We start from the raw sequence: 23402 nt of genomic DNA, 5'->3' as shown, positions 1-23402 counted from the left end.
AGTAATACGAAATGCCTTCCTAGAATTTCAAATGCCCTTGACATCATTCCAGCATTATTGCCGTACTCCCTTAAGGCCACACTCACAGCCAGTACCAGAATCAGTATGCCCCCGTCCCCACACACATGTCCCCCAAGGCTGGATGTATTCGAGTTCATTCATTAGTCTGATAGGTCTTTCACACGATACTCAAGAATTCTACCCAATACATCTATGATGACTTGCCTATTTGTTCATTCCTTTGACTGGAGTTTCACGTCGTACTCAAAGAAGCACAGATGGCGCCAGCAGAGAGGAAACCACATCAAGCCCGGGGGGAACACATGACCAACTGTACATTGCTTGTAGACCCTCCCATATACTAACGGAGAGGAAGTCAGCCTGATCGACCGCAGTGGTGAGAAACACCCGAGTCATTGTACTGAGCTAGCACCCTAAAAACCTGGCCAGAGAGACTCACCTTTGTGTGTGTTTACCTATAACTCACACAATACCCCAGCTTACAGCATTAGAATCTTTACTATACACATAAGTGTATTCACATTTTGTGAAGAAATAACAAGTAACGATGTAAACTTAACAATTATTATCTCATAACATTTATGAATACAAATAAATATCTTCACACCCAGAACATTGTTCCCATGAACTGCGAACATTGTGTTCCTATACATCCAGAACATTGTTCCCATGTTTCCCAGAACATCATGTTCAAATACACCCCGAACATTGTTCTCATGTACCCTGAACATCACATTCCCACACATCCAGAACATTGTTCCCACACATCCAGAACACTGTTCCCATGTACCCAGAACATCCTGTTCAAACACACCCAGAACACTGTTCTCATGTACCCTGAACATCACATTCCCACACATCCAGAACATTGTTCCCACACATCCAGAACACTGTTCCCATGTACCCAGAACATCCTGTTCAAACACACCCAGAACACTGTTCAAATGTACCCAGAACATCAAGTTCAAATACACCCAGAACATTGTTCCCATGTACCCAGAACATTGTTCCCATATACAATGAACATCATGTTCCCATACATCCAGAACACTGTTCCCATACATCCAGAACACTGTTCCCATGTACCCTGAACATCACATTCCCATACATCCAGAACATTGTTCCCATACACCCAATACTTCATGTTCCCAAACAACCACTTCCTTCCTCTTATTTTCGAACAAGTATCTCAAAAAAAGTACACAAGACACACATGCTGTGACAAAAGTGACTATACATTGATAACGTTTCTGACTGGAAGAATTACTCTTAAAAGCTGTGGCCAAAACAGGAACACAATACAGCTGCTGATTCAACTATACAGCACAAGATGTAAAAACAGTTCAAAGTGACAGTACTGAAAACTTTTACTGTATATACACTATGTGTGTTACTCCTGTATTACATTATACACTATCTGAAATATCTAACCTCCAACAACTTATGAGACAAATAAATTTTATTTTAAAACATCCAATTTTTGATATTCATTCAGAGCTTCATTCATAGATTCATGTCATGTTCATCCCTGTGTAATGCAGTGTTGACAATACACAGGACATCCCATCAGCAAATTAAAGTCAATTACATCAATTACTTGTACTCAGTACTTACAAATAATTACTCTGCATTTACTGCATTACACTATTGCACTCTGCAATACACACAATAATATTCATTGAGACATAATTACATAGACCGATATTGTTGCAAGACTAAACGTTTTAGCACTGGAGACCTTTTGTAAATTCTGCAGCATCATTACAACAAACTCACGTGTGAAATCAGCACATACTTCTCAAATAGTGAATGAAAAAATCTTATGAAATTTACCTTCCATAGAGAAGCATGCGTATGATACTATGCCAGACCCTAGTGAAATGAGCCTGTCATAGAAGATCTTGTAAAATGAGCCTTTGCTGGAGGATCTTGTGAAATGAGCCTGTGATAGAGGATCTTGTGACAGGAGCCTGTGTTAGAGGATCTTGTGAAATGAGCCTGTGGTAGAGGATCTTGTGACAGGAGCCTGTGATGGAGGATCTTGTGACATGAGCCTGTGATAGAGGATCTTGTGACATGAGCCTGTTATGGAGGATCTTGTGAAACGAGCCTGTGCAGGATCTTGTGACATGAACCTGTGATGGAGGATCTTGTGACAGGAGCCTGTGATAGAGGATCTTGTGACATGACCCTGTGATAGAGGATCTTGTGACAGGAGCCTGTGCTAGAGGATCTTGTGACATGAACCCGTAATGCAGGATCTTGTGACAGGAGCCTGTGATAGAGGATCTTGTGACATGACCCTGTGATAGAGGATCTTGTGACATGAGCCTGTGATAGAGGATCTTGTGACATGAACCTGTGATAGAGGATCTTGTGACATGAGCCTGTGATAGAGGATCTTGTGACAGGAGCCTGTGATGGAGGATCTTGTGACAGGAGCCTGTGATAGAGGCTCTTGGCTCTTGACATGAGCCTGTGATGGAGGATCTTTTGAAATGAGCCTGTGATGGAGGATCTTTTGAAATGAGCCTGTGATGGAGGATCTTGTGAAATGAGCCTGTGATGGAGGATCTTATGAAATGAGCCTGTGATGGAAGATCTTATGAAATGAGCCTGTGACAGCGGATCTTATGAAATGAGCGTGTGAAAGAAAATCTTGTGAAATAAAGGTTTTGAGGTATAAATATATTTGTGAAATGACAAGAGAACTTATGACTATATGTGGACTAGAGGCAGTAGAGCAAGGAGAATGTGGGAGAAGCCCATGAAGGGACCACAGATGGGGAGTGCACAAGAGCAGCATGTGAACTGGCAGAGAAACAAGAAAGCTAGGTCAGCCTCATTGCTGAAGGAAACCTTGTCTCTTTGAAGCTTGCTAGTTTCACACTGCCTCCATTCCAAGGGACACTCTGGTACAGTTTGAACTGTTGAAATGTTTCAAACACACTAGACAAAATGATAGTGTAGGTGAATCTGTACTGGCCAGTAAAGATTCCTTCAGTGTGTTTGTTTATTCCAGAGAGTAGAATGATGTGTGAAAGTATGTCATGGCAATAAGAGCCTATTCACAGATAACCGACTGGTCAGCTTTTGATTTTCCCATACATGACAGTCCGTTTGACACCAGGTACTCTTAAGTAAGAGGCCGTGCAAAGTTTTGCGGGACTAGAGGAACCATGAAGGGCACTGGGTACTTCAGAAACACTTACATTTGTCGTTACAATCACACAAGTTATTTTACCTGTTTTGGGCTTATTTCTGAGCTTTGATGTAAGTTTTTTGCTACAAACGCTCCAACTGCGCATAATGGATTTAACTGCTTTCAAACCAACAAAGATAAGTACATATATCTGGCTGGATGTAATAAAAATTCTCTTTAGAACTATTTCACAATCATCAGTCACCAATAAATAGGTCTATCCTAACAACGATTCTCCAACTAACTTGATCTTTACTTTCTGTATATGTTGGGAGCACCATTTTGGCCCTGAAACTTTTTCATTTTATGAGCCAAATATTACAAAAATTGTATTCAATAAAATACAACTTAAAATAATCGTTTCAGACACTTGCTGGAGCTTGTTTTTCGATATTTCTCCATTTATCTTTGAGGTCTACAGACGTCCTGCCATTGAAAGGATAGGCGTCTCTGATCTTTGCCCACTGTCCTTTGCCGAAGCGCTTGACCCCCTGTCTCAACTGCTTGACCTCTTGCTCTGACCATTTCACACGGCTTCTACAGCGGGATGTGTTACTCTCTGGGGACATCTGCAGGCTCCTCCTCACCACTGGTTTATCCCCAAGTGTTGGCAAATTCCCTAGGGAAGATTTCATTCAAATGAGAAATATCACAAGTGTACAGGGATGGTTATTTAAGACGAACCAAATCAAAACTGGTTTTTGTTCTCTACAGCAGCAGGCAACCAAGTCTAGGTAATTGGCTAAATTATCTGAACTGTAAATTGGTCTACAGGTAATTTGGCATCCAATCAGCACACGTTCTTGGACTGCTATAAACAAAATGTTGGTTTTGACCTGAAGTGCTACTTCGGCTCAAAGAAAAATTAGGTAGGAAATATTAAAATGATATGAAGGGAATCCTATGGAAGAAAGGTAACACCACAGTTCAGAAGGAAATCCTGTGAAAAAAAGGTGACATCATAGTTCAGAAGGAAATCCTGTGGAACAAAAGTAACACCATAGTTCAGAAGGTAATCCTGTGGAACAAAGCTGATACCATAGTTCAGAAGGAAATCCTGTGGAACACAGCTGACACCATAGTTCAGAAGGAATTCCTATGAAACAAAGCTAACATCATAGTTTAAAAGGAAATCCCGTGGAACAAAGCTGATACCATAATTCAGAAGGAAATCCTGTGGAACAAAGCTGACACCATACATGTAGTTCAGAGGGAAATCCTGTGAAACAAAGCTGACACCATACATGTAGTCCAGAAGGAAATCCCATGGAACAAAGGTAACACCATAGTTCAGAAGGAAATCCTATGAAACAAAGCTAAAACCACAGTTTAAAAGGAAATCCCATGGAACAAAGCTGACACCATAGTTCAGAAGGAAATCCCGTGGAACAAAGCTAACACCATAGTTCAGAAGGAAATCCTGTGGAACAAAGCTAACACCATAGTTCAGAAGGAAATCCTGTGGAACAAAGCTAACACCATATTTCAGAATGAAATCCTGTGGAACAAAACTAACACAAGAGTTCAGAAGGAAATCCTATCGAACAAAGCTGACACCATAGTTCAGAAGGTAATCCTGTGGAACAAAGCTAACACCACAGTTTAAAAGGAAATCCTGTGGAACAAAACTGACACCATAGCTCAGAAGGAAATCCTGTGGAACAAAGCCGAAACCATAGTTCAAAAAGAAATCCTATGGAACAAAGCTAACACCATAGTTCAAAAGGTTTTCTGCTGATTAACACCAATAAATAAGGACACCTTAAAAATAAAAATCTTTCAAAGTTTCAGTAAAATCTGCCTGGTGTGAAGTAATAACATTCCTTAATTGATTTTCAGTCAGGCAGATAATAAATAAAAAGGCAATTGTGCCAGAATGACATTGACAGCTTTTGACAGTACAGTATCGATTGTGGGTACGCATCAGTGATGGTAGCAATGTCAAAAATGTGATCGTACATGACGACACACCAGGCGAAACCGGAAATGACAGAAAACTTTTGTTTCCATATTATCCCCCCATACTTATACCAGCAGTTTTCCTACACTACAATATATGTCAATCTAGGAGTCAACCTGAGTGACTAAGAGCCTTAATCTATACACCTGACTTAATCTATACACCTGACTTAATCTATACACCTGACTTAATCTATACACCTTAGTGCCTTTGGTCAGAGTAGGACCATGAATGTTCAGAAACGTAAGTCAGCTGTCATACATTTACTGGTACACCTTTATAGTAGAATATTACCATCTATCACAGATATTGCTCCTTCATATACATCACACACGTGTTTCATTTCCTTACATTATTTACATGTTATGTAACGTTATCACTGTACATTGTGATCAACTTATCAACACTGTGTGTTAGCCACGATAAGGTGCTAAAAGTTCTGAAAATAAGTGAAACATTTCATTTCCTTGATATTTAGAAAGCGGCAGTAAACAAGTTTTGAATTTGGGGGAGCCAGTCAGTCAGAACAAATTGTTAGCTGACTTTCTTAACTATTTTATTTCTCTTGAATTACAATCTTTTCTAAAGACAATTCTATACCCTCCTGTGCTACATGTAATAGAGCCACATCAAATTACCTCCATTGGTGTCCCTGTCCCCGTTTAAAAGGTGCATTTCTAGGAGTATGTATGTATCTATGCTTTCGGTTTTACATTGATTTATTTATTTTATTTATTTTGATTAAAAAACTCTGCCACTCCCAAAGGCTGATACTTTTCCACACAGTATTGTTGCCCAGAAGATATTTCACACTGTTGTGACATAAACTACATACTACATGCTTTAATAGTCAGGGCCGACTTGTAGTTGTTTCAGGCTTCAAGCTTCTCGTATAACACCATAGTCAATGTCATGCAACAAGGGAGGTAATTCAGGTAGTGTCTCTTATCATTCATGTTTTGTTATACAGCAAATCAGGAACACTCAGGCCACGAAATCTGGCGCGAACTAAGGCAGCACTAGAACTGCGTAGCACTAGACAGGTATATTAGAGTTATCCGCGCAAGGTTGCCAGCCATCCTCAGCGACAGCTACCACAAAATAGAAGTCAAGTCAGTTGTTAGAGCTACCTCTTCCCAGGTTGTTTAATACTTGTCCGTTGACAAAAACAAGCACTAATATTACTGTGAACGAAAGCTGTCATTTGGTGCTGATTTGATACTGCAAAACATTCTACTGAACTTGAACTCAATGCTACTATGCACTAAAATTAATACAGTCACCAGCTTTCTGCTCTGACTAAATTTCATTGAGGTCCGTGCTCTATTTATTAATTGGGTCAATGCATCTGCGCTGTCTCCTGTCATTTGTGCTGTCAAGTCCAGCCTACAAACCACCCATTAACTTCGTGATGACATATAGGTAACTCGTGAGAAGGCTTCCATGTTAAAACAAAATATTAAAAGTTTTGGCTAAGAAATTACTGTTCGACTTTCAGCCATATTTTCCTGCCGTGAGCATGCACACTATGTCTCCTTTGTTATGTACACAACACGTGCTAGTTGGCAGCATTTGTCAGATATGTAATGTGCTCTTGGTGAGCTAGTGGCAGGCGGAGAAAGGTGACAATCAATTTGAACAAAATTTAAACTTTCACTAGTCTACAACTTTCCATGAGCTTGTCTTCACTGACATTCGCTCGCGTCAATGGTTATATTATTTCACCCTGTTGACGAAACCATTTTATCTGACAGGGATGGTGAGGATTCCGCATGCCATCAGGATATTACACACACTAAAAGTAGTTCACTGTAAAAGTAATTATTAATCATCAAAAGAAAATAAAAATACTCATGAATATAAAACGTGCTGATCTGGCATTGAAAGTGTGCTCAGTGTGTATGACAAAAATGATTTATAGTGGCATCCTGACCCTCCCTAATGTATTCTGATCAAAGTTCATGCTGTGTGACCCCCCCCCCCCCCCCGACCCCTTGTAGCCACTGCGCTATCCGAGGATATGTATGATTACAGACTGTGCTGCAATACATTCCAACATCATACGCACATCAATAGGCTTTGAAGAAGTTACAGTAAATAAAAGGAAAAAAGCTACTACAAAGTACTATAGATGACTTTATTAGCCAAACGTTCACATAACCAGTTTGCGTGAACGATTGGTCTGTTTTGGCACGGTGACAAAACCAATCAATCCAATATTCAAGGATTTAAAATGCATAACCGATATTTTGGTTATGTATACAACCACCCAAATTTTCATGGCCTGTATTCTACATTTATGTCACGATGAGCAAACAATCTTTTACCCTGTACACTACGCTTCCTACATCGACATTGACATGTTAATATCACTTTTTATGTACAACCAATCCACAAAATCAACTTTCAAATAGTTTATTTACTTGATTCAGAATTTATCCGGTACAGTATCGGTTAATAATACAAATTAACATATGCTTACCCACATCTGAGCTGTCAGACAAACTAGTGATACTACTCCTGCTCTCAGAAAGACGGTGTCGATCTCTCCTGTTTCTGTTGCGTCGGTAATGATATGTAGATTCAGCTGTGTTCCTACACACCCAAACATGAAAAATAGAAAAGTCAAATAATTTTGGACTGACAAGACACAAAATGGCCAGGATTGATGTCATAGATGGCAGAGTGACTGACAGATAGTGCCAAGTGGATCGGAAATCTAAATACGCAGGATCATTGTATTCTAAACTTTATAGGAACAATGTCAAACAGTTCTTTCAGTATTGTTGACAGGAAAAAGAAATCCATCACAAAAAGCTACAGAACTCTATAAACTTGTCGGCGATATGAAGGCAAGGGGCTTGTGCTATGGTGATATGACAAGAAGTCGACAAGAGATGAAACATGTAAAACATCAAACCAAAGTAGCAACCCATCAATACGCAGATGAGCATAAAAAAAACTGTCACAAAGTGGCCATTCTGTACAAATCCAATGATCCAATCCAGTGAGTGTTTGCATCCAAAGCTGTCTACACCTAGACACCTTCGACACAGGGAGTCAGTAATGGAACATCCCCCCTTGTGTTATTGTGCTTTACGTGTATGCTAACCTGAGCTCAACACATGAAGAGGTATCACCCCTAACATTTACCTTAACTTGACTTTCACTGTTGCTGGACACCAATGAACAGTATTAGCATCAGGGAACGACATTAGCAGGAGTACAAAGATAGAAGTATATGTACAAAAAATTTACCTGAACTTTGAAAAATCTCTGTTTAATCTTGAACGAACTTCCCTGCTATCCAGAACTACTCTATTCACATTCTGTTTTGATGGGGACGTCCTGTGATCAAACACGAGAGAAAATGAGTCTGGTTAACTTATACCGTGATAATCCCAGGCAAACAGATGGACAAACAGACAATAAGAGCTATCCATACAACCCAGTAATGTAGAGTAGACAGTAACTGAAAATCAATTAATAATGTCAAATAATTCCCAGAATGTACAAACTGCAGAAACTTATTTATTTATCTGATTGGTGTTTTACGCCTTACTCGAGGATATTTCACTTATACGACAGTGGCCAGCATTATAGTGGGAGGAAATGGGGCAGGTCCCAGGGAAAAACCCACGACCATCTGCAGGCTGCTCATAGACCTTCCCACATAGGACCGAGAGGACAGCAGAAACTTGATAACCAGCATGTTAACATTTAAGATAATTCACAGAATGAGGTTAAATACTTACCTTTTAACAGAATTTGTAAAAATTTGAAATCTGTAAATGTTCTTGCAAGTTTCCATGTACGATGGTATTTATGAATTCACTTGTAAAAACGGCACATTCCCTTCTTCCATTTACACAAGGGGGGATGTTCCATTACTGACTTGTGCTTATTGTAAATCTTAAACCTTTTCTACCTCTAAAGCACTTCTTTTCGGTGGAAGTCATGCATGCAATTATTATGAAAATGACATCCGAATGCATCGTTTGTGTCATGAAAGATGCGGCCATCATAAAACTGTGCATATTATTTCTCTACCCCCTACTGTTCTCTCAGAATGTTTCAAAGAACTTGTTGCAGAGGTGGTTGAAAAGGTTGAAGAATCAGTGTAAGTTCTTATTTAACTAAGCCTTTATAAACCATGAGGGGTTGGCTTGGTTTTGAGATATCTTCCTCACAGGATTAAGCCACACACATACACAACTGTACACAGACACACAGCTACGCACAGGTGCAATGCTCCACTGCTTTATCAAGCCGGCAGAAAAACTGGACACTTGTATTGACAAAAAAACTAATACACTATCCCCTTTCTCTGATGTTAACTCACTTAACTTTGTCAAGGAGATGAGAATTCAAAAATGGTAATGATGTAATAAAAAAAACTTGTAATAGTACTACTGACCTTGGTTGTATGGTATTCTCCTTATCTGTGGATACTGGCTGCACCATACCAACACTGCCATCTGGATATATTCCCCAAAACAAACATTTAAGACATTTTATTGAGGAAAATGAGGCCACAAATGTGCTGTAAAGCATGGCATGGGTAGATTAAACCCTACCAGGAACCAGAACATTCTAATCAGAGCAATAATCTTTATCTGTGTACCATATTGTTACCTCCACTAGGACACAGGGATAAATTTTCAACTGGGTGGGTACTGTATTGTTACCTCCACCAGGACAGAGGACTAAATTTTCACCTGGTTGTGTACCATATTGTTACCTCCACTAGGACAGGGGGGATAAGTTTTCACCTGGCTGTGTACTCTATTGCTACCTCCACTAGGACAGGGGGACAAGTGTTCACCTGGCTGTGTACTCTATTGTTACATCCATTAGGTCAGGGGGATAAGTTTTCACCTGGCTGTGTACTCTATTGTTACCTCCACCAGGACAGAGGACTAAATTTTCACCTGGTTGTGTACCATATTGTTACATCCAGTAGAACAGGGATAAATTTTCACCTGGCTGTGTACTCTATTGTTACATCCACTAGGACACAGGGATAAATTTTCACCTGGTTGTGTACTCTATTGTTACATCCACTAGGTCAGGGGGATAAGTTTTCACCTGACTGTGTACTCTACTGTTACATCCACTAGGACAGGGGGATAAATTTTCACCTGGTTGTGTACTCTATTGTTACATCGACTAGGACAGGGGGATAAGTTTTCACCTGGTTGTGTACTCTATTGTTACATCAACTAGGACAGGGGGATAAGTTTTCACCTGGCCATGTACTCTATTGTTACATCCATTAGGTCAGGGGGATAAGTTTTCACCTGACTGTGTACTCTACTGTTACATCCACTAGGACAGGGGGATAAATTTTCACCTGGTTGTGTACTCTATTGTTACATCCACTAGGACAGGGGGATAAGTTTTCACCTGGTTGTGTACTCTATTGTTACATCGACTAGGACAGGGGGATAAGTTTTCACCTGGCCATGTACTCTATTGTTACATCCACTAGGTCAGGGGGATAAGTTTTCACCTGACTGTGTACTCTACTGTTACATCCACTAGGACAGGGGGATAAATTTTCACCTGGTTGTGTACTCTATTGTTACATCGACTAGGACAGGGGGATAAATTTTCACCTGGTTGTGTACTCTATTGTTACATCGACTAGGACAGGGGGATAAGTTTTCACCTGGCCATGTACTCTATTGTTACCTCCACTAGGACACAGGGATAAGTTTTCACCTGGCTGTGGACCGGCCTGGTTAGCACATTTGGTAGAGCGTCCGCTTCGGGACCGGTAGATCCAGGATCAATCCTTGATCCAGTCACACCTAAGACTTTAAAAGAGGAAGTTGTAACTTCCTCGCTTGGCGTTCAGCATGAAGGGGATAGTGCAACGACTGGTTGACCCGTATCAGTATAATGGCTCGGGCGGGGCGACTTACATGCCTTCGATAAGTCTTCTCAGTGAAGCAGCACTAAATAAAAGAGCGGTGGAAATCCGTCCTGCAACAAGGAGGCACATTACACGTACATACACCCTAATGATTCCTTCGTCGTCATATGACTGAAAAATTGTTGAGTACGGCGTTAAACCCCAAGCACCCACCCACCTGGCTGTGTACTCTATTGCTACCTCCACTAGGACGGGGATAATTTTTCACCTGGCTGTGTACTCTATTGTTACCTCCAATAGGACAGGGGGATAAGTTTTCACCTGGGCATGTACTCTACTGTTACATCCACGACGATAGGGGGATAATTTTTCACCTGGCTGTGTACTCTATTGTTACATCCACTAGGACGGGGGATAAATTTTAACCTGGCTGTGTATTCTATTGTTACCTCCAATAGGACAGGGGGATAAGTTTTCACCTGGGCATGTACTCTACTGTTACATCCACGAGGATAGGGGGATAAGTTTTCACCTGGCTGTGTCTATCACCTAACCCCATCAAGACAGAAAGTTTTACCCTGGTTAGTTACTGAAATTCTAAACTCAATGACAAAAAACAATGACAAAGAAGGCCTGTTTCCATATGTTCCCCAAAGTGTATGTACCATATTCGATTTACTCCATGCAAGTCTAATAAAACATGGTTTTGTTGACAAATGTTACCTGTTTGATGAAAACTTCTCTGCATTCTTTGTTCTTCATCTGATCTTATCTGGAAAATATAAATTAACACTGATACAGATTTCAGTCTGTTTCACATTAAAGGGTATCAACCAAGGTTACAAAAGGGCCACAATATTGCCTGCATAACCCAACAAAAAAACTTGTTTTCAATAACAACCTGTGCGAAATACAGCAATGACATCTCCACTGCGACACTACAACACTGTGATGGCTCAAGTCATATACACTAAACAAAAATATAAATAGAACACTATTTTTTCCATATTTCACAAGATAATGTTGTGATTTTTGTCAATACAGTACGGAGGGATGGCCAAAGGCAATACTCCACACCAGAGTACATTCCAGTCTCCAAAACCAAACTATTGTCGATTTCAAGCACATTCACCACTTTGACAGCCATCAGACAGGTGTGGCCCTATCTGTAGTATTCAGTGATCTGTAAGGTCTTCCCTGGCACTCCTTACTCTCAGGTGTACAAAAGGCCACCAGCAAAAGTTAAGTCAACAGGCACCATACCACAAAGCCAATGAAAGCGCACCATCGGCATGCTTGAGGCTGGCATGTTTTTACACTTTACACTGGCAATTAGTCGTCTCAGATGAAGTCATACAGAATTTGGCACAACACCCATTCCCCCGCATGCCCACCGACCACGTGAGACGACCTGGGACCAAGACCGCCATATTCGCCTCCCTCACATGACCAATCATTTCAAGCCAGCCACTACCACTGCCACTGCTAATGAAAAAGTCGGCTAAATAATAACCGATTTCCAATCAAACCAAGCCCGTAGACCACTCCAGGGTATAGATCACGTGACGCCAGAGTCGGCACAACTGGGTTAATATTCGTTCACTTTGGCACAAGGGTGGCGTCGTATGTATTCAGATGAATCCTGTTTTCAGCTACACACAGCTGATGGGAGGCAGCCAGTTTGGCGGCGGGTCGGTGAGCGCTATGTTGACGCTGCCATCCTGTGTAGGGTATAATGCGGCGAGGAAAAGTCATAGCCATCCACTCAACTTCATTTCATCGATGGTAAATTGACTACTGTAAGATACCATGATGAAATCCCGTGTCCAATACTAACCCCATTTGTTTGACGCCATGGGGTAACATTTCAGCACGACAATGCATATCATATGTTGCTGCTGTATGCAGCACATTTCTACAGGCCAAATTTTGAAGTGTTCACCTGATCTGTGCCCAACTGAACACCTATGGGATGTCCTTGACTGCATTTCATCATGCCTATGCGTTGATGATGTGTAGCAGTGTAGCGGGCAAACAGCATACTCAGTACTGAAGTGTGGAATTTCCAAAACTGACCCCGTTTCCATCAGTGGAAATCTATTGTTAAGGGTCCATTTTATGCCTCACTGAAAAACGGTACTGAAAGGAATTTGATAAAGCAGTTAATTTTATCAAAATATTGGTATCGCGTTTATATTTTTGTTCAGTATAGAAGGACAGAAATATTGTCTTGGTTGATCTTTCTTGTAAATAACTGTTTCTCTGAAAGCAGCTGCTTATTCAACAGCAAGGTCTACCATCGTAAGTTAATAAATATTAATTTCCAGTGATAAACAACTACAGATTTAGAAGTAAGTTACCAAAGGTGATCTTGATCAAATGTTTAAATTCAGCTTACATTCAAAGATTAAACCGCCATGCTAAGTGCCTCATAGAGAGACCAAAACTGTTGATAGACTGGCTTTACAATGTTCTATATCCACCTTGGTCTTTAACATTTTATCAACATATACTATTGCATAATAATATATAGAAGTCCTCATGCTTGCACTCACTCCTTCCCGAATTCGTTCTAACTTTAGGTTCAACTGCTGTCTGTTCAAGCAAGCCTGCCAGTTCAGCTGTCCTAAAGCCTGGGCAGCACTGTGCAGAGTTTCAGGTGTCATCTTTCTGAAAGCCGTCAAATAAAAAATGTACAACCCATACTTAGTTAAATGACTGGATTATGCTAATATAATGTCCTCAAAACTTTTTCCCTGCAGCTGTTACATGAAGTACCATAGTCTATATTAGGCAAAGAGATAACCGAGCAGAGTGTAAAGAGATAACCAAGCCCTGGAATAAGTTCACATGCAACAATATGTCTGACAAAATTATAACATACCACAAAACACTCAGTCCAGCCAGCTAAAACAAACGGCAGAACAAGAATGAAAAACTTCCACATAACATCCTAGTGTTATGCTGTGTTCACGTGTATTTCAGGGAATATTTCCAAACATAAACTTAACTAAGTAAATAAAACAAAAAATCACCTGAACAACAGATGTTACTACTTTAAAGTACACCTGTAGTGTTACATGTTTGTTGACATCACATCTTATCAGCACCTCAGAGTCACTTATACAGTTTGCCTCGCCTCCACATCAACATTGCAACACTTCAAACACATGTAATTTTCTTGAAAATTTTTTGGTTAATATGTCTGACGTCCTGGGATGGAAGTGGCTTACATACACGTCTCTAGTAGGCATGTCTCCCAGCGTGTTGCCGTTCTGATCTCCCTGATTTTCAGTCACGTGATCCATCACATCTGCCACAGCGCTCTCTCGCACATTCAGCAAGTTCTCGGCTACCTATATACAAAGCAGAATTACAAAGGCATCCCCCTGCTGATAAGTGGCAAGCTTCTTTACATTTTCAAGATATAAATGAGAAAATTTAAAATGACTTTTTAGTTGAAGACAACAAAACAGGCTAGCCCTCTGGCTAAGCTAAGATGCAAGCTGTGTACACATACATGTACACCACTCTCCTCATCAACTCCTCAACTCCTCCCCTATCCTAATTCCCCAAAAATTTCCCATGGAAAAGTGCAATTTATAACTTGATTCTGGAGACATAACTGCATTGGTTTAATTGGCTGGTTTCAGGGCTTCAGAAAAAGTATAATTTTTATAGTCTACAAAGAAGAATGGCTTCAGAATATGCTTTGCAAACATGCAAAAAGGTTGAAGAATTACAGTATCAAGAGGCCATGAAAGCCATGGGACACTCCTAGGGAATGGTGCAGAGCTCATGGACAGAGCAGAGCTTTCCAATGTATCGAGGTTTCGAAGGGTAATGTGTTTACAACAATGATCACTGTCATATTCACGAAGGAATGCTTAAAGGGAAACAACTCCTGAGCATGCATGGTAACTAGACTAAAAACGCCCAAATAGATACTGAGTAAGATTGGTATTTCTCGTTTTAATGACTTCAATTTATTTCCTTTCCATGTGTTTCCGATTCCTGACAAGATAATAGTGATGGTACCTTCTCCAGCACAGGTGTAGGCAACTTCTCATGGATGCTCTGTAGACCTGACACCGCCTTCTTCAAAAACATATCATATGGGCGTCTCGTAAGCAAAGGATGGCTGCTGTCCTTCGACTTTATCACTGATTCAAGCTGTGGGTAAACAATGACGGCTCAACTTGTACATATCATGAAAAGAAAATATAGTCTCACCCCAAAGCTAAGTAGTTCAAATGTGTGGAAGATTTCAGCCAAAGCATTTAATTTTCTGAAATAAAGAGCAGTCTGCTATAAAATTCAGAAGTTCGAGTACAGTTTTGCCACACTTCTATATAACTAAACAAGGCCTTCAAGTTCTGTGTAACAACCTATTAACTATACTGATGAATGACACTGAATCTGGTCTGCCGGATTCACCACAGATGTCTCAACGAGACACTACCCATTAGAATATATACATATGCATACAGTCATAAGACGACAACTTGTCATTAACTGTGTGTAAGTATATGGTGTCTTCAGGTACCAGGAGGAGTCCATGGCACCAAAGTGCTATTGCCCTTGAAATGACATCCTAACCGAGTCACCTTATAATGACACCGGGACATGCTTGCTCTAACCTTTCAGAGCAGAGCCCCAAGGGAGGCAGAATCAAGTAGCCTACCATTTTTAGTCTTTGGTATGACAAAACCTGGGTTTGATCCCAACTCTCCGTCTACGAGGCAAGACGCTCATGGTTAGATGTGGTGGAAAGAGACCAATGAAGTGAGTTCTCTGCCAACATGGCTACTTAGAATCAGACCACATATGCAATACACAAAAACGAGAAGCAACGGCGCCAACACGGCTTCCTACACATTAATACATTTAACTGATCACAATTACGTATCTGCCCTCTTTCTCTTCAACCGTTCAGTTCCTGTTGTTACTGCTTGTAATATCAATGCCTTTCCGCTGGATCTTTTTGCGTATTATCATCACCTCAACATTACACAAGCAGTTTATGTCAACTTCTCTTCAGCATTGCGTAAAAAATGAGACTTTCCCACTGTTTTATATGGCAGACATATTTTACATCCGTACTTTACAGGACAGATGTATTTTACATGGCAGATGTACTTTACAGGACAGATGTATTTTACATGGCAGACCACTTTACAGATGTATTTTACATGGCAGATGTACTGTAAATGCCTTTTTATTTGCGAGGTACTAACATTCACGGATTTCGCAGTAAACACAACACAATTCCACGAAAAAAAGTGCCATCAAACATAAAACCCATATACTCGTACAAAATATATAAAAGTGATTTATTATAATAGCATGCATTACAGTTATAAATTCATTAACAAGCACTTTAGTTCTAATACTTTTTCAAACACGTTAATCAGAAATACTGCCTTTCACAAATCCAGCTTGGATCAAATCCCGTCTCTTGATGATTATGTTGTGACACTTTATCATCCATCATAATTGGCTTCAGCGTTTCTGCGCATGTATCCACATGTCCGTTTTCAAACTGGGTCAGAACTCCCCTGGGAGCAGCTCTTCACTTCATATCTAAACTCTTTGTTAACTGAGAGGGCGAGAGGCTGGAGACGGTCAGTACAGCATGCTGGCACAAAAACACAATAGATATGGTTTCTCTTCAACATGGCTATTGTCTTCTCCCTGGTGAGCTCTGAATACGTCAAAAATGGCTAAACACTTCTGGGGGGTCTTAGTCTGAAGGCTTTCCGCTGTTTCTTGCAATAAGGAAGAATGACTTCGTCCACATACCTCAGCATGGAGTCATCCGTACACCAGTGGGATTCAGTGTGTGTGATGTCCCAGTCAGCAGGGAACTTGATTTGGGGGTGCCAGCGACCCATCTTCCCTGGGTAGATAAACTGGGGCGGCAAAAACTCCCCGGCTTTACTAACTGCGAGTAGGCCAGTCATTTGTCTCTTATCATCGATCCCTTTTATACTAACCTGTCTATCTCCCTGTTTGGCCTTTGTCCACTCTCCTCCGGGAACCATGCCGAGGCTGGTCTGGTCCCAGTTTATGACAAGTTCATTGGGGATGTTGTTTTGACTGATGACGTCAATCACACACTTAAGGAAAGTTTCCTTCATCTGTTCAAAGTCTTCTGGCAACTTCTTTACATCTTTTGTTCCTTTTCTCTTCACATATCCCGTGTGTTTCATTAAAGATTGGGCCAACGGTTCAGTGGTGTTAACTGTTAACATCACTGAACTGCCATTACAATTCTGCGGTTGATCATCCTGCCACTCAAACGAACCTTTTTTTACCCAGTCCCTCAACGTTTCATCAAGTTTACTGCCGATTAGGAAGGGATCGAATAATGCTGTTGGGGGCTCCCTTCATCATTTTTAAAGTAAGCAGACTTCATACTTCCGACTGTACTTTCATTAACTCAGTGATCTATCTGAGAGGAAAATTTTCGGGCAGCACAGTCTATGCCAATTGTCAGTTTGCGCGATCTTAGCTCTTGTCCCATCATCATAGCTGTTATAGTCACCGCGCTTTTCTTTTCTGGGATTTTCTGCCATTACAACATCTACAGCGTCATTGGCAGCCTGAATGGCCTCAGCCTCTTCTGAGGACTGAGTGGTATGTGGATTCGGTAGACCAGGAGTTTTGGCAGGGTTTGTTAGGGTTATCCATTTCCATAAAGACAGTTTGTTCCGGTAGTAATTGACTGTCTTATCGGGTGAAAGAAGAATGATTGCTGTTGAAATCTACAGTGCCTTATATTTCTGAGAAATTTACTCAAATCTGTCACAGTTCACTCACTGATGCATGAGAATAAAACAGTGGGATATGTTTACAGCACATTTAAGAGACCTTCATCTTCAATGAATAGTTGCTCACAGAGCAGGTAAGGGCTTCGTCTTATAAAGATGAACAGTCTTCAAAAGATTAACAGCTCAGGAGGATTAACTTCCTTTGTCTGACCAAGTTACTGTGTTGTATAGAATGAATGCTCGAGTTGTTTTATTACCTGACGATTCTGTAGTCAAGTTTAATACTCGTTTATCAGTTGTCCAAAAATTCTGTTAAGATCCGCGAAAGTTAATCCCCGCGAATGTGTCTTCTTACCAAATCCGCGAAAATCTGTGCCCGCGAATAAAAAGGCATTTACAGTACTTCACAGGTCAGATGTAGTTTACACGGCAGGTGTACTTTACAGGACAGTTGTTTTATACATGACAGATGGCCATATCAGAGGAGAATCTATGTGAATTTACAAAAATCAAAGTATTCTACTTATGTGTCTTGCACTGTCATTATTTTTTTTTTAAACTTAAGAGTGAATAATGTTGATAGCTTTACCTCTGTGTGCCTCCCTTCAAAGATCCTGTTATAAACGTCCTTTGCCACAGAGAAGTCCTTTTTCCTGCAACACACAAGTACGGCCTGCCAACAGACAGACAAACATGGAAGAATAGGGGGATTTCATTTCACCAAGGAACATAAATTTTGCAACACCAAAGGTATGCCACACTTCTATATAACTAAGCAAGTCAAATCTAGAGAACGTGCTGCAATTGAAACAAGGTGTCGTGGTATAGGGTTACTTTAATTCTTAAACCTTTTTGCATGTTTGCAAGGTGCTTATTGAAGCATATTCTGGGGGCATTAGTCTGTTGACTGTACTTTTTGTTAAGCCTTGAAACTGACCAATCCAACCAATGTAGTTTTGTCTTTAAAATCAAATTTAAATTGTGCATAAATTACACTGAAAGATGCTCTTTCATATGTGAAAAGGTTGAGGAATTAGGGTACACCAAGGCGAAGATCCTACAGTCCATTGTATCTCATAAAATGACAAAAATATGAAAAAAATCTGACAGTTCATGGACTCTAGATCAAGTATCTGCCACTTGATATAACCTAGATATTTCAAAGCTATGGGCTGTATGACGCCATGCCTTATTCTGTTGTATGACTTGAGAATTTAACATTTTACTATACATGCATAATGACATACTGCTGAGCTCAGACTGAAATGTGAAACAAAAGGTTTCTTTTTCCATGCCATTGCGTCAACATTGGGCAAATGGGAAGCATTTACTGAATGTATTCATCAATTCATGAAAAGCTTTTTAACTCTCAGAGTCCTGAACTAATAAGGAGGAAAAGAAGACTTCCATTGGAGACCATGTGTGTCAGGAAACTTGATTTAGTGTTATAACTGTTGTAGGAAACAACCTACAGGATTTCAGCCAATCAGACTTCCTGTAGCAACCCAATGCGTACAAAGTTGAGGTATTGAAGATTGTTAACCAGGTATCGTGACAGAGCCGATGCCTCACACATAATGGTATTACCTGTTCCTTCACAGCAGATATAAACTTGCTATAGACAGTCCGGTTGGTTCCAAACATTTCCAGTAGACAAAGGAACCGATGAAGGAAGTTTTCGAGCACCGTGTTATTACAGGAATGGGCACTTTCTGAATACTGCGCGCTGTAGTCTTCTCCATCTGCCAGCCAGCATTGTAGAATCAGAAGTGTCCTCTGCACATTGGTGTCAGGGCAATAATGTGACGTCTTAACAAACTGAAGTAGACCTGAAAAATAACCCAAGGGCCATCACTAAAAATATCTCTGCTGGGACTAACTCAATACAGCTATTTCAGTTTAACATTCTAAATTACCTGTTACTGGCTGCACACTGAACAAGACAAACAATTTGTTTATTTACTGGATTTGGATTTAATTTGTCAAGTATTATACAGGTTTATGGGTAGTGGGAACTTGAATTTTAGAAAAAAAACAGAATAGAAAGAAACATGGTGAAAAGAGTGATTACTGCAGTGAGATAGTCAGTTTGAAACAGAAGGCTAATGGTTTCAAATGGCATGTTAATACTTGTTAAAGTACCTGCAGTACCTCAAAGCATTCACCAGAAAAGTAATCATATTGCAAAGAACTATTCTACAGAAGTATATAGTCTAAATCCTTATTTGACCTTGGCATTTCAAAAGAGGGGTCAATACAGCTCTAACTTCTTTTATTACTCGGCTTGGTAACTATGAATGACCTTTTAATCTGAAATTCTTATGAGGCTACGAGATATGTCATATTAGCGAAACCGGAAACACAATGATGTGTCATCTGTAACCTACCCTCTTCAGTATTTAAGGAGAGTACAGTCCCCCTTTTTATTACAACCGAAGGGAAGGCATTGTAGCCTCCTGGTTGAGACCTTGGGGAATAATACAAGACGTATTCCACAATCACTTTCTCGTTAAAAATGGCTTTAAAGTTCATCAATTTCTTGTAACCAAAAAGAAAACAGCCGATTTTAACCCTATTTCTACATGGCAAAATAGTGAACTAGGAACAGATGCCATCACAGCGGAACAACTGCCTGCCGGGGTGGTTGAAATATCTTGCCCTTGATTGGTTAACACTAAAAGCATGGCCATTCATGCTTACTTTGAACTGCAATATGTCTGTTATCCTACATCATAACAATAAAAAGTAACTTTTTTAAAGCTTTAAACTTCATCGATATATGTATCTATATATAACTCTCCATATCATTTTAATATTTCCAGGTAGTTTTTCTTGGTGCTGGTGTATCACTTCAGCTTTCGGTCAAGTGTTTTGTAGAACGTAATGCTACCTGATATACCGATAGGCCTACCCTGTACACAGACACCTATTAGACACCACCATTGTGCCCAATATTTTGATGTCACTACATTGGAGTCATATTATTGTAGTGCCAGAGCAGAGCACTTATCATGTCTCTCCTGTGAAAGTACAGACCACAACAAATATGTCCTCTACAATTTTGGCAGACTCATTTATTCCCTAGCAGCCTACTGGTCTCAAAGATGAAAAAAAAAACAATCCGGAAATGGCAACTATGTCCCGTATTTAATGAACCTGACTTTCTTATATAGGTAGTAAATGGTTATTCAGAAATTCTACAATCTGTGTATATGTAGTTCAATTAAATTACATGTTGATGTCTATTTTCAACAATTCTGATATTTACACACCTCAACATTTAATCAATTAATTCAAAAATCCAGTAGGCCTTTACATCCACTTTAAAATATGGATTTAAATATGTATAAGTCATTGAAAGCATCCTTTTCTCTTCAATCCTCAACGAAAGTTGGCTAGTGCTGGTGTTTTGGTGTGGAATCTAAGGCTCACTTTGTTCCGCAAAGTGCCTGGATTCTTGAATTCAATGATTAAATGTTGATGCAGGTTATGAGGTAAATATCAGAAATTGATGAAAATAAATTTCAATGATCAATTTAATTGAACTATGATCTGTGCAAATCCTGTTGTACTTTTGCAGTAGACACACACTAAGTCCACGAGGTGTGAGGAGACAAAACTCGGCCACTACTCCAAGAAAAGTATGTGGAATCTTATATGGCTTTAGCCCAATTAATATAAACATCGAGGTCTATTTTCAACAATTTCTGACATCTTGCTGCTTCAATTTTTAATCGTTGAATTAAAAAATCATGTCCATTCGGCATGGCACTTTGCGAAATGAACAGCGTCAACACCTTATCAGGTTTTCTGCATTTAACCACCTTGAAATTGACTGAAACTTGTGGAAGTGATCGAAAAGACCCATCTCTTCACAGTCCACACAAGATATCGGCGTGTGCTGTCCCTCTATAATGCCAAGTGTCTCACTTTGATTTGGCTTTAGTTAGTGACTGCACTATATATCAAACATGTATATATATAATACGGTTATATTATGGTTTGACTTCAAATACCAGGCCTAAAATCATTGTGGGGAGAGGCTGACCAGCTATGCGGGATCTCTGTATATAGATTATATGGCGCTGAACAAAATGCTAAATTACATATAAGGGGACAGTCCGTTTGACTCACCAATTTTACCTATGCAGTAGGATATCTATTACCGGTATTTTTATATATATATATATATATATATATATATATATATATTTCTATGCTAATTATGACTAAAATTGAATTTTTGTCCATAATTTCAAGCATAGGCTTTTATATATATATATATATATATTTCTATGCTAATTATGACTAAAATTGAATTTTTGTCCATAATTTCAAGCATAGGCTTTTATATATATATATATATATATATATATTTCTATGCTAATTATGACTAAAATTGAATTTTTGTCCATAATTTCAAGCATAGGCTTTTATATATATATATATATATATATAGGTACAAAAGATTTCTGTAAAATTTTCTACAAATCTGCTACTGGTAGCAGCGATGTATGTCGAAAGTTAAAGAGCGACACATGCGCTGTAATGAGTATGGAATATGACTAGAAACCAATGGCTAGGGTCTGTTCTAGCCGAAACTGCTCCGATAATTACTAAACTAACATACGCAAATGCAAACCAGCTCGAAGTGGAGAGATCGTCCCTGCACCGTTCAATTAGAACTGTGCTCTGCGTGAAACAGAAACACCGGGAAAACCTGTCAGCTAATCATGTTTTCCCCATACCGCCCCTGTACCTCCCTAAGAACAAAATACCTCACACTTGCTAACCTGAACACCAGCCACCATGTTGTCACTTACACAAATCAACTTCTGTTCACAGTATAGGATGCACCAAGTGTAAAAGTGACAAGGCACGCATCTACTATCACACGGAATATGGCGATTCATGAACTGTGATGACAACAATATGGTGATCATAGTGAGGTTAGCGAGTGGGAGGTATTTCGTGCCTTTAGTGAGGTACTGCTGCAGTGTGAGGACAATACGATTAATTGACGGGCATTCATAGTGTTTCTGCTTCACGCAGAGCACAGTTTCAGTGATGCCTAGCCTAAACTGAACAGTGCAGAGACGATCTCCCCATTTTGAGCATTTGCCACGATGGTACGTATGTTAGTTCAGTAACCATCGCAGAAGCTGAGGCTAAGATCTGTTACTGTTATGTTGTTGTTGTTCCTAAGACCTCCATACAATGTACTGCATATCCGGAATACACATTTCTTCTCACGATAATAAGAGATTTTCACCCTTCAACACACCTTGTATCAGATCTCTTTGGTCATCACTGACCGAAAGCGAATTCCGGAATTCATTCCACATAGAACGACAAACGTACTGCAGAATCCATTTCTGGATCTTTTCATCTGCCATTTTCTTCGAAGCGAGGCGGGAGATTGACGTGTACTCTCTGTTCAGTGGATTTATGTGAGGAGTAACTGCGCGGAGAGCTTTTTTCAGGCTGTCCGCTCGTCAGAAAAAAAAACCGGAAATATACGAGCCTAACTTTATTCGGCACTTCAAGGATTGAGGCAATGGTAACTTC

At 39.9% G+C, this 23402-nt stretch overlaps 1 protein-coding gene across 1 annotated transcript; it reads right to left on the bottom strand.

Moving 5' to 3' along the window:
• Positions 1-3423: 3423 nt before the first annotated feature.
• LOC135468139 (telomeric repeat-binding factor 2-like) lies at positions 3424-23230 on the bottom strand. The gene is made up of 11 exons (XM_064746222.1): positions 23119-23230; positions 19422-19663; positions 18424-18507; positions 15100-15234; positions 14299-14417; positions 13617-13731; positions 11785-11833; positions 9601-9661; positions 8442-8531; positions 7666-7778; positions 3424-3842 (listed from the first exon to the last, which is right to left on the bottom strand). Exons 1-11 carry the CDS (start codon positions 23228-23230, stop codon positions 3586-3588), a joined length of 1377 nt encoding a protein of 458 aa, XP_064602292.1. The 3' UTR covers positions 3424-3585.
• Positions 23231-23402: the final 172 nt, after the last annotated feature.

Source organism: Liolophura sinensis, chromosome 6, assembly GCF_032854445.1.
Source record: "Liolophura sinensis isolate JHLJ2023 chromosome 6, CUHK_Ljap_v2, whole genome shotgun sequence".
NCBI lineage: Eukaryota > Metazoa > Mollusca > Polyplacophora > Chitonida > Chitonidae > Liolophura > Liolophura sinensis.
Note: the sequence above shows the minus strand (reverse complement) of the source record. Positions and strands in the feature narration are given on the sequence as shown.